Raw genomic sequence first — 12,666 nt, 5'->3', positions numbered from 1 at the left:
GCAAGATTTTATGACACTACTCAGAGTGGTAGGGAATTTTAAACTTATGAGTTGTTTATTTCTAACATTTTTCATTTACTATTTTCAGACCACAGTTGACCACAGGTAACCAAAACAGGAAAGAGAAACCCCAGTTACGGGGGAACTACTGTGTCATTCGGATTGCATTTTCCACAGAACAATGTCATAAATAGTGGAAAGAATTTCAAAACTGGTTCCCAGAGGCCCCCAGTGCATTCAAACAAACAAACAAAAAATACATGAAAATGTTTTTGAGAGCAGAAACTCTTCATACAGAGGGAACTACATGAATTGTGTTTTATTGTCATTTAAGAGTAGTCATAGGAGATACTGTGTGACACAGAGATTTTTATCCCGGTAATGAACTCTGATGATCCACTGGGCCAATACTTTTCAAAAAATTAAAGACCAGACTTATTAATTACTAAAATTAAAATAATAATATAAGCATTTTTATCCCATGAGTACTATACTCTTGAGCAGTCCTTTCATTAAATTCATATCCCCTTTTATTTTATATATCTATTTTTTGAGACAAAGTCTTACATTCTGTCACCCAGGCTAGAGTGCAGTGCTGTGATTATAGCTCATTGTAGCCTCCCTCTTCCAGGCTCAACTGATCCTCCTGCCCCAGCCTCCCAGGTCGCTGGGACTACAGGTGCATGCCACCACACCTAGCTAATTTTTATTTTATTTCATTTTTAGTGCAGATGAGGTCCCAGCTACGTCACCCAGGCTGGTCAGGAATCCCTGGCCTCAGGCAATTCTCCTACCTCGCCCTCCAGCAGTTCTGCCTTGCCCTCCCAAAGTGCTGGAATCACAGGAATGAGCCACCACATCCAGCCACTTTATTATTTTGACTTTCACATTTAATTCTATGCTCCACTTCAAAATAATTTTGTGTGCAGTATGAGATAGAGAACAAGGCTTGGCTTTGTTTTTAATATGTGGATCTCTAGTTGATGGCCATGCACCATTTATTTAAAAGATCATACTTTCCTATCGAATTGCCATGGCACCTTTGCTGTAAGTCAAGTGACTATAAATGTGTGGGTCCATTTCTGGGTTCCTGATTCTGCTCCGTTGATGTATGTGTCTGTTCTAATCACTGTAGCTTTGTAATAAGTCTTGATATCTGGAGAGTTTAGTTCTCTAGGTTTGTTCTTCAAAATTGTTTTGATTATTCTAGGTCCTTTGCATTGCCATATACATTTTAGAACCAAATTACTGATTTTCTTTTCTTCTTTTTCTTTTCTTTTCTTTTCTTTTTTTTTTTTTTTTTTTTTGAGACAGAATTTTACTCTTGTTGCTCCAGGCTGGAGTGCAATGGCGTGATCTCGGCTCACTGCAATCTCCACCTCCCGGGTTCGAGCAATTCTCCTGCCTCAGCCTCCCGAGTAGCTGGGATTACAGGCATGCACCACCACACCCAGCTAATTTTGTGTTTTTAGCAGAGATGGGGTTTCTCCATGTTGGTCAGGCAGGTCTTGAACTCCCCACCTCAGGTGATCCGCCTGTCTCGGCCTCCTGAAGTGCTGGGATTACAGGCATGAGCCACCACACCCGGCCCAGATTACTGATTTTCATCCCCCCAAAAAACAAAGGTAGAAGGAAGCAAGCAAAGATGGAAAGAAAGATGGAGGGAGGGAGAGAGGGAGGGAGGGAGGGAGGGAGGGAGGGAGGGAGGGAGGGAAGGAAGGAAGGAAGGAAGGAAGGAAGGAAGGAAGGAAGGAAGGAAAAGAAAGGAAGGAAGGAGAGAAAGATACTGGGATTCTCATTGGAGTTACATTGATTCTATAAATCATTTTTGGGGAAGAATTGAAGTATTAACAATATTGGGTTTTATAAAGTATTAATATGGTCTGTCCCTTCATTTCTCCATTTATTTCATGTTTAATTACTATCAGTAATGTTTTGTAATTTTCTGTAGAGGTCTTACACATGTTCCTTAGGTTACCCCTACCTGTTTTATTGTAAATGATACCAGCTTGCTATGATTTGAATATTTGTCCCCTCCAAAACTCATATTTAAATTTAATCCCCAATGTGGCAGTATGAAGAGGTGGGACCCTTAAGAGATGTTTGGGTGATGTGGGCCCTGTCCTCATACATGCATTAACCCATTCATAGATTAATGGAATCATGGGTTAATGGATTAATGGATGGTAGTGTTGGAAGGATGAGAAGCACAGAGACTCCAGATACGTTTTGAAAGTTGAGCCAATATAATACATTGATGTATTGGATGGGGGGTAAGAGAAAAGAGCCGGGCACAGTGGCTCATGCCTGTAATCCCAGGACTTTGGAAGGCCGAGGCAGGTGGATCACCTGAGGTCAGGAGTTCGAGACCAGCCTGGCCAATATGGCGAAACCCCGTCTCTACTAAAAATACAAAAATTAGCCAGGTGTGGTGGCAGGCACCTATAATCCCAGCTACTCAGGAGGCTGAGGCAGGAGAATCACTTGAACCCAGGAGACAGAGGTTGCAGTGAGCCAAGATTGAGCCACTCCATCTAAAAAAAAAAAAAAAGAAAAAAGAGAGAGAAAGAAAAGGAAAAGAATCGAGAATGACTCCAAGGTTTTGGGCCTGAGCAACTGGAAGGATGGAGTTGCCAATAACTGAGGTGGGAAGATGGGGGAGCGGCAGGTAGAGGGGAGGGAGGACGGGGATCAGGAATCAGCGTTGGCCATGTTAAAGTTTAGCATGCCTATGAGACATTCAGATGGAGGGAAGAAAGTGTTTCAAGGAGGAAATGATAAAATGTGTCAGATGTTCAGAGACACCCAGTAAGATGAGGCCTGAGAATTACCAATTGGATTTGGAAATATGGAGCTGGCTAGTAACCTTGCTATATTGGGACCATAGCTGGAGGAGGATGTGGAGGTGTGGGAAGGTTTTTGCATTTTAATTTGGTTTTGTCTTGTTTTGAAGTACGGAAGCTAGTACCTCATGTTTAAAGCTTGGCATGATGATCCAGAAGTAAGAGAAAAATTAAGCTACGAGAGAGCAGACAATTTTAAGAGTTGAATCTGATTATGTGAGGAGGGACAGGAGCGAGGGCAGAAGTGGAGGGCTGACCTCAGACGGGAGCACACACAGTTCTCTGTAGCAGATGGGAAGGCAGAGAGAGGTTTGTAGTGGGAGAATGTAGAAGCTCTCTTTTATTCTTTTTTTTCTTTTACTGGTTCCATGCCCCATGAAGACAAAGAAGCTCTCTTTTGATGGCTTGTTTTTTGATTTGATTTGTTTTTTGTGTTAGTTTTCAGTAAACCAGGAAGCAAGGTCATGAAATGAAGGCATGAAAATGTAACTATTATAAAGACTAATGATTTCAAACTGTGGAAAATGTATTCTTTTTATTGAGATTTTTTATTAAAATATAAGGGTCAAAAATAGTATAGAGTGCAGCCATGAAAAATAAATCATGCCTTTTGCAGCGGCATGGATGCAGCTCGGGACCATTATCCTATGCTAATTAACATTGGGTACTCGTGGACATAGAGATGGCAACAATAGACCCTGTAGACTACTAGAGGTGGGAGGAAAGGCAGGGACAAGGGTTGAAAAACTAACTATTGGGTACTATGCTCACCACCTGAGTGATGGGGTTGTTTGTGTCCCAAACTTGAGCATCACACAATATACCCATGTAACAAACCTGCACATGTTACCCGCTGAATCTAAACTAAAAGTTGAAATTATAAAAAAAAAAAAAAAAAAGTTTCCAAAAATAGTGCAGTGAAACAAAACCAAAAATAGGTAAATTAAACTTCCTCAAAATTAAAACCTTTTGTGTCTTAAAAGGCACTCTCAACAGAATGAAAAGACCCATGGAATGGGGGAGATCTTTGCAAATCATACGTTTGACAAGGGTCTTGTATCCATAACATGTAAAGAATTCTTACAATTCAACAACAAAAAGACAACCCAAATAAAAAGTGAGCAAAGGGCTTGAATATACAGGCACACCTCATTTTATTGTCCTTTACTGCACTTTGCAAGATACCATTTTCTACAAATTGAAGGTTTTTGCAACCCTGCATCAAGCAAGTCTATCAGCACCATTTTTCCAGCAGCATGTGGTCATTTCATATCTTTGTGTCATATTTTGATAATTCTTGCACTGTTTCTAAGTTTATTGCTATTATTCATTAGTGATTTTTTTATGTCACTATTGTAATTGTTCTGGGGCGCCACAAACCATTCCCATATAAGACAGCAAGTTTAATTGATAAATGTGTATTCTGATTGCTCTACTAACCAGCCATTTTACCATCTCTGTCCCTCTTCTTGGACCTACCTTTTCCCTGAGACACAACAATATTGAAATTAGACCAAGTCATAACCCTACAATGGCCTTTAACTATTCAAATGAAGAGTCACAAGTCTCTCACTTTAAATTAAAAGGTAGAAATAATTAAGAGTAGTGAGGAAGGCATATTGAAAGCTGAGATAGACCAAAAGCTAGACCTCTTGTGCCAGTTAGCCAAGTTGTGAATGCAAAGGAAAAGTTCTTGAAGGAAATTAAAAGTGCTGCTCCAGTGAACCCACAAATGATAAGAAAGTGAAACAGCTTTCTTGTTAATATGGAGAAAGTCTGAATGGTCTGGACAGAAGATCATACCGGCTACAACGTTCCTTTAAGCCAAAGCCTAATCCAGAGCAAGGGCCTAACTCTTTTTAATTCTATGAAGGCTGAGAGCGGTGCAGAAGCTGTAGAAGAAAAGTTGAAGCTGGCAGAGGTTGGTTCATGAGGTTTAAGAAAAGAAGCCATCTCCATAACCTAAAAGTGCGAGGTGAAACTGATGTACAAGCCGCAGCAAGTTACTCAGAAGATCTAGCTAAAATCATTTAAGAAGGTGGCCGCACTAAACAACATTTTCAACATAGCGAAAACAGCCTTGTATTGGAAAAAGATGCCAGCTAGGACTCTCCTACCTAAAGAGCAGTCAATGCTCAGCTTCAAAGCTTCAAAAGACAGACTGACTTTCTTGTTAGAAACTAATGTAGCTGGTACGTTTAAGTTGAAGCCTATGTCTATTTACCATTCCCAAAATCTTGGGGCCCTGAAGAGTATAGCTAAATCTACTCTGCCTGTGCTCTCTTAAGGGAACAGTGAAGTCTGGATGACAGCACATCTATTTACAGCATGGTTTACTGAAAAATTTTTTTTAAAAGACAGAGTGTCAGTATGTTGCCCAGGCTGGAGTGCAGTAGCGATTCACAGGTGTGATCGTTGCACATCACAGCCTCAAATTCCTGGGCTCAAGCAATCCCCTGCTTCAGCCACCTGACTTGCTGGGACTACAGGCATGAACTGCTGTGCAATGGCTTGGTTTAATGACTAGTTTAAGTCCACTGTTTAAGAACTACTGCTCAGAAAAAAAAAAAAAAAAAAAAAAAAAAAAAAAAAAAACTGAGTCCTTTCAAAATATTGCTGCTCATTGACAATGCATGTAGTCACCCAAGAGCTCTGATGGAGATGTACAAAGAAATTAATGTTTTCGTGTTATTAACAAAACATTCTGCAGCCCATGAATCAAGGAGTAATTTCGACTTTCAAGCCTTATTTAAGAAATACATTTCAGAGGCCGGGCGCGGTGGCTCAAGCCTGTAATCTCAGCACTTTGGGAGGCCGAGACGGGCGGATCACGAGGTCAGGAGATCGAGACCATCCTGGCTAACATGGTGAAACGCCGTCTCTACTAAAACATACAAAAAACTAGCCGGGTGAGGGGGCGGGCGCCTGTAGTCCCAGCTACGCGGAAGGCTGAGCCAGGAGAATGGCGTGAATCTGGGAGGCGGAGCTTGCAGTGAGCTGAGATCCGGCCACTGCACTCTAGCCTGGGTGACAAAGCAAGACTCCCTCTCAAAAAAAAAAAAAAAAAAAAAAAAAAAAAAAGAAATACATTTCAGGCCGGGCGTGGTGGCTCACGCCTGTAATCCCAGCACTTTGGGAGGCTGAGACGGGCGGATCACGAAGTCAGGAGATCGAGACCATCCTGGCTAACACGGTGAAACCCCGTCTCTACTAAAAAATACAAAAAACTAGCCGGGCGAGGTGGCGGGCGCCTATAGTCCCAGCTACTCGGGAGGCTGAGGCAGGAGAATGGCGGGAACCCGGGAGGCGGAACTTGCAGTGAGCTGAGATCCGGCCACTGCACTCCAGCCTGGGTGACAGAAGCGAGACTCCGTCTCAAAAAAAAAATAAAATAAAATAAACAAAAACACAGAAAATAACAAGTGTTAGTGAGGATGCAGAATATTGGAATCCCTCATACACTGCTGGTGGGAATGTAAAATGGTGCAGCTACTGTGGAAAACAGTGTGGCAGTTCCTCAATAAGTTGAGCATAGAATGACCACATGACAGCAGTTCCACTCCTAGGTATCTAGCCAACAGAACTGACAACCTGTGTTCAAATAAGAACTTGCACACAAATGTTCATGCCAGTTATAGTCACAGTAGCCAAAAGGTGGAAACAACCCAAATGTCCACGAACAAATGAACAATTAAACAAAATGTGGTATATCCATACAATGGAATAGTATTCAGCTATGAAAAGGAATGAAGTACTAATACATTGTATGACATAGATGAACCTTGAAAACATTTTGCTTAGTGAAAGAAGCCAGACATGAAAGACCACCCATTGTATGGTTTTATTTATAATAGGTAAATCCATAGAGACAGAAAGCAGATTCGTGGTTGCCTGGAACTCGGGGGAGGGAGTAATGGAATATGACTGCCTAATAGGTGCTGGGTTTCCATTTGGGGTGATGAGAAAGTTCTGGACTAGATAGTGGTGGCTGCAGATCATTGTGAATGAACTTAGTGCCACTGAATTATATGCTTTAAAATGGTGACAGTGGTCAATTTTATGTTACATGTATTTTACCACAAATAAAAAATCAGGCAGTTGTATTAGGTTACATTATTTAAAGGGATAAAATACATATGCCGTTAAACCTAGTTTCTCATTTAGGGTAATTCTAGGAATCTTACAGGATTTTTAGAACTGGAAAAGACCATAGGATTGATAACTTATGCCTATGTTATAAAGTGTGTTGAAAATATTTAGCAACTTCTTACTTATCACAAAGATTGGAATTATCCTGTTATGCAAATTTCTCTGCCTAAAGGTTTATAGTTTTCTCTGATTCATTGTCTGGGATCCTGACCCGGAACTCAAAGCCACCTTTCCCTAGCCATTGCTTCATCAAAAAAAAAAGGCAATCTTACAGACACCAATCTTGTCTGATTTACTGTGAGTCAACAGGCATAAACCACTTCAGTTTATTTCCATTTCTAATAACATTGTTACTGGGGCAATAACAAGTCATGTAAATTAGCCTACATGTTAGAATAATATATAGTCTACAATATATAGTCTGATTTTCTTCATGCTATAAATACCTATAAACATTAGTGTACAGAAGCGAATAAAATGTTCAATTGGTATTTGTCTCATGAGCTATGCACAAATGTCTTTATCAATTTACATTTCAAATACAGTTTTAATGATGTAGTCATTCATGTCATATAGCTTTTAATAGGGATTCTAGTTGATAGTATATTTGTCTACAAAAAAAGAATTTTCTAAGAACTGGAAAAGCATTTTTCAAAGCAGTTTTTCAAAGTACAATAAGTGATCTGTGGTTCTGTAAAGGTAGATAATACTAGATCTTTAAAGTTTCACTGCGCTTCAGGATTGTTCTTGAAGAGATATTCTGCCTACAATTGAAAAAAAGACAAGTCAGCAATTTGCAAGTTATTATTAGTCATGTATTTGTATTAGTAACAATTTAAAAATCATCCAGGGCCGGGCTCATGCCTATAATCCCAGCACTTTGGGAGGCCGAGGCCGGTGGATCACTTGAGGTCAGAAGTTCGAAAACAGCCTGGCCAACTTGGTGAAACCCCATCTCTACTAAAATACAAAAAATTAGGCCGGGCGCGGTGGCTCAAGCCTGTAATCCCAGCACTTTGGGAGGCCGAGACGGGCGGATCACGAGGTCAGGAGATCGAGAGACGATCCCGGCTAACACGGTGAAACCCCGTCTCTACTAAAAAATACAAAAAAATAGCCGGGCGAGGTGGCGGGCGCCTGTAGTCCCAGCTACTCGGGAGGCTGAGGCAGGAGAATGGCGTAAACCCGGGAGGCGGAGCTTGCAGTGAGCTGAGATCCGGCCACTGCACTCCAGCCTGGGTGACAGAGCAAGACTCCGTCTCAAAAAAAAAAAAAAAAAAAAAAAAAAAAAAAAATTAGCTGGGTGTGGTGGTGGGCGCCTGTAATCCCAGCTACTCGGGAGGCTAAGGCAGGAGAATCGCTTGATCCCAGGAGGTGGCGGTTGCAGTGAGCCAAGATGGTGCCATTGCATTCCAGCCTGGGCAACAAGAGTGAAACTCTATCTTAAATAAATAAATAAATAAGTAAAAGTACATACATTTTTTACTTTCAAATGAATAATAAAAATCTTACATGGGTTTGACCAATGAGGAAAAAAAAATCTTATTATAAATGGCGAATGTATTAGAAGCTATTTCCCAAATAACCAGAAACATAATTTTGTTTTTTTTTTTTTTTTTTTTTTGAGACGGAGTCTTGCTCTGTCGCCCAGGCTGGAGTGCAGTGGTCGGATCTCAGCTCACTGCAAGTTCCGCCTCCCGGGTTCACGCTATTCTCCTGCCTCAGCCTCCCAAGTAGCTGGGACTACAGGCGCCCGTCACCTCGCCCGGCTAGTTTTTTGTATTTTTTAGTAGAGATGGGGTTTCACCATGTTAGCCAGGATGGTCTCGATCTCCTGACCTTGTGATCCACCCGTCTCGGCCTCCCAAAGTGCTGGGATTACAGGCTTGAGCCACTGCGCCCGGCCCAGAAACATAATTTTGTTATCTCGACTGGTTTTCTGTTAAAATTCAGGCAGATTAGGCTGGGCGTGGCGGCTCTCCCCTGTAATCCCAGCACTTTGGGAGGCCTGGGTGGGCGGATCACAAGGTCAAGATTCAAGACCAGCCTGACCAACATGGTGAAACCCTGTCTCTACTAAAAATACAAAAATTAGCCTGGGGTGGTGGTGCAGGATTGTAATTGCAGCTACTCAGGAGGCTGAGGCAGGAGAATCGCTTGAGCCCGGGAGGCAGAGGTTGCAGTGAGCCGAGATCGTGCCACTGCACTAAACTCCGTCTCAAAAAAAAAAAAAAAAAAAAAAAAGATTCAGGCAGATTTTGTTTTCTTTTATTTATTTATTTATTTTTTTGAGACGGAGTCTCACTGTCGTGCCCAGGCTGGAGTGCAGTGGTGCGATCTCGGCTCACTGCAACCTCAGCCTCCCGGTTCAAGCAATTCTCCTGCCTCAGCTTCCTGAGTAGCTGGGACTACAGTGTGCGACACCATGCCCGGCTAATTTTTGTTGTTGTTGTTGTTGTTGTTGTATTTTTAGTAGAGATGGGTGGGGTTCACTATGTTGGCAGGGTGGTCTCTAACTCCTGACCACAAGTGATCCCCTGACCTTGGCCTCCCAAAGTGCTGAGATTACAGGTGTGAGCCACCGCACCCGACCTCAAACTGATCTTTTTAAAATAATTAAATATTTTACCAGAAAATCAACAGGGTCTTCGGGTCGGACGTTGCAACATTCATTCAGGCCCTGAATAAGAGTTGGCATCACGTAGGTCATTAAATAGTTTCTCAGGGGAATTGATTGAGCCTCCAGTAATTCTCTTTCTTCTCTTTTCACTTCCTCTAGTCGTTTATTCTAAAATAGAACATTTGGGGGCAAAGTAAATATGTAGTGAGAAAGGGGAGAACACTCACACAGTTCACCTTAGAGTGCACTGAGACACTGCTAGAAATAGTCACCATCTATGATACAGATGGCATTTCCAATCAGCAGGGAAAAGACATAAATGGCGTTATAACAACTTAGTCATTTGGAAAATAATAAATTGGATCACATCTTACACCAAAATAATGTCTAGCTGCCCAGATGAAGCAAAATAGAAAGAAAAAAAAAAATGCCACTAGAAAGTCTGGAGGGCATTGGGATAGTGACGTGTGCAATTCTTTGCTCAGCATACAGCCACCCTCTCTTGTGGGAGTCATAATTCCAGATTTCTTTTGAGAAATCTCCCTTCTCAGCATAGTGGTTTAGTTTGAGTGGGATTTAAGCCCATCATCCAGCCACCTCCTGGCCATAGATTCTAATTAAGGATCGGCACAACATCAAAATTGGTTACAATTTACAATACCTAAATTGTAAACAGTACTAGTACAAATATATGACTAATAATAACTTGTAAATTGTTGACTTGTCTTTTAAAAAAATTCTAGTTAAAGATGAGCACATCAAGTGCCCTGCCATGCATGGTAGGTGCACCTAAGAATGAAGCCTCCCATGCAAGGCAGGACAGAGAGGGGGATCCTAAGTCCTTGGCAACATCATTTGAGCCACTATATCACACCTTACCTGAAGCCAGCCCTACCCCTGGACTTCTCTGGTTTTCTTTATGATGAAGTCATTTTGAGTTTGCTTTTAATATCACTTGCAAGATAAAGAGTCCTAGCTGATATTTGTTTGAAAGGAGGTCTTGGCAAGATTGCCAACCCAGAAATCAAAATGGGAAACAGGTGGATGGATTTGACTACATGTAAACATGAAACTTTTGTGTGGTCAGAGAAAATATCATAAATGATGTTAAAAGATAAATGATGAATTGAGAAAAACTGCAACACATTATAAAAAAGATGTGATGAGGATATTACGTGATGCACACTACTTGCCAGGCGCTGTGCATAGTTTACATATATTACCTCTTTAGTCACCTCAATGACTGTATGAAGTAGGTACTATCATTATCCCCACTTTACAGATGGCGAAACTGAGACACAGAGAGGAGCCTGCACAAGGCCACATACCTACAGAGAGAGTGGAGTGGGATTTGAACTCTAGCAGCACGACTCAGGAGGCCAACTGGAGCCATTCCTGTTTCTATTGAACTAATTTATCAGGAGTTCTTTTTGCAAAATAATTAGAAAGAGACACACAGCCAAAACATGGGCAGAGAAAATATGCAACATGAGAAGAAACATAAATGCTTAACAAACATAGAAAAAGCTGTAAGATTAGTGATCAGAGAAATGAATATCAAAACAGTGAGAACAGTTTTTATCAGCCTGACATGTGCGAGCAAAATTGAGAAAGTAGGTTTAGAGAAGGTGTAGGGAAATAACCACCTGTTAGATGATACGTAAACTGGTTTGCCATTGCTGGAGGGCAGTTTTAAAATATGTATCAAAACTTAAACCATGTCTAGTCTGACACAGCAAACTTTAGGAATTTAAGATTAATCAGGCACCCAAAATGTGTGCATTGGGCCTGCCTCCCTCCCTCCATCCCTCCCTTCTTTCTTCCTTTCTTCCTTCCTTCCATTTATTGAGTGCCTGTTACGTGCCAGGCACTATTCTAAGCATTGGATATATGGCAGTGAACAACATAGACATCGCTGTCCTCATGTAACTTAAGTTCTGTGCAGAGAAAAGGCAAGAAACAAGGTAAATACATAAACTGTAAAATAGGTAGAGTAAGTACAAAGAGGAAAATTAAAAAGTGTAAAAGGGGATGTGACAGGTTGTGGGAAGGGGTAGGCATTGAATTTTACAGAGACCAGGAAATGCCTCACTAGAAAGACGACTTCTGGTCAAGATGCCATGTGTCTGTGAGGCAGTGAGTCATGCAGATGACCATCATTGGTGCACTGTTTGAAACTAGGAAGTATCAGAAGCAGCCAGGTCACAAAGGACCTTGACCACAATGACAAGTTTGGACTTTTATCAAATTGTGATAATCGAGAGCCTGTGAGGAGCTGTAAGCAGAGAATGGCCATGGTGGGTCTGCAGTTTGGAAGGATCACCTGGCAGCTGCTTGGGAACAGACTGGAGATGGACCAGACTGGAGTTGGGGAGGACAGTGAGAAAGCACTGCATAATTCGGATGAGAAACACTGCCCCTAATCAGAATTAGAGAGCTGGGGACAGATTTGGGTGTCATTTTTGGTGATGGTATTTGTTTTTTGAGGCAGGGTCTCACTCTGTCATCCAGGCTGAAGTGCTGTGGCATCACCATAGCTCAATGCAGCCTCAATCTCCCAGGCTCAAACAATCCTCCAGGCTTAAGCAATCCTCCCACGTTAGCCTCCCTAGTAGTTGGGGCTACAGGCATGCCACTATGCCCAGCTAATTTTTATTTTTATTTTTAGTAGAGTCAAGGTCTTGCTATGTTGCCCAGGCTGTTCTTGAACACCTAAGCTCAAGTGATTCTCCAGCCTCACCCTCCCAAAGTGCTGGGATTACAGGTATGAACTACCATGCCCAGCCTAAGAGTGCTATTTTTGGAAGTAGAATTATTTGCTACACCAGTGATTTGGGGAATGAGGAGGGGTTGAATGAAGCTGACCACCTGGGTAGGTTACATGGGTAAATGGAGGAAAATAAAATAAAATAATGAGGTCAATGCATAGTAAAATGTTACATATTTATAGGAATTTGTATGACTAATACACCTGATAATGGCTAGTTTTTGTTATTAATACTAAGCAAGCTGGGCACGGTGACTCACGCCTGTAATCCCAGCACTTTGGGAGGC

General features: G+C 41.6%; 1 protein-coding gene across 1 annotated transcript in view; it reads right to left on the bottom strand.

Moving 5' to 3' along the window:
- Nucleotides 1-6,665: 6,665 nt before the first annotated feature.
- AK7 (adenylate kinase 7) overlaps nt 6,666-12,666 on the bottom strand; it is a 97,929-nt gene continuing 91,928 nt past the window's right edge. The window contains exons 17-18 of the mRNA XM_001102256.5: nt 9,622-9,780; nt 6,666-7,756 (exon numbers count right to left, since the gene is read on the bottom strand). Coding sequence (XP_001102256.3) covers nt 7,718-7,756; nt 9,622-9,780 — 198 coding nt within the window. The 3' untranslated portion in view covers nt 6,666-7,717. The remainder of the gene's footprint in view (nt 7,757-9,621; nt 9,781-12,666) is intronic.

This window comes from Macaca mulatta, chromosome 7, assembly GCF_049350105.2.
Source record: "Macaca mulatta isolate MMU2019108-1 chromosome 7, T2T-MMU8v2.0, whole genome shotgun sequence".
Classification (NCBI taxonomy): domain Eukaryota; kingdom Metazoa; phylum Chordata; class Mammalia; order Primates; family Cercopithecidae; genus Macaca; species Macaca mulatta.
This window is presented reverse-complemented; position numbering and strand designations above follow the sequence as displayed.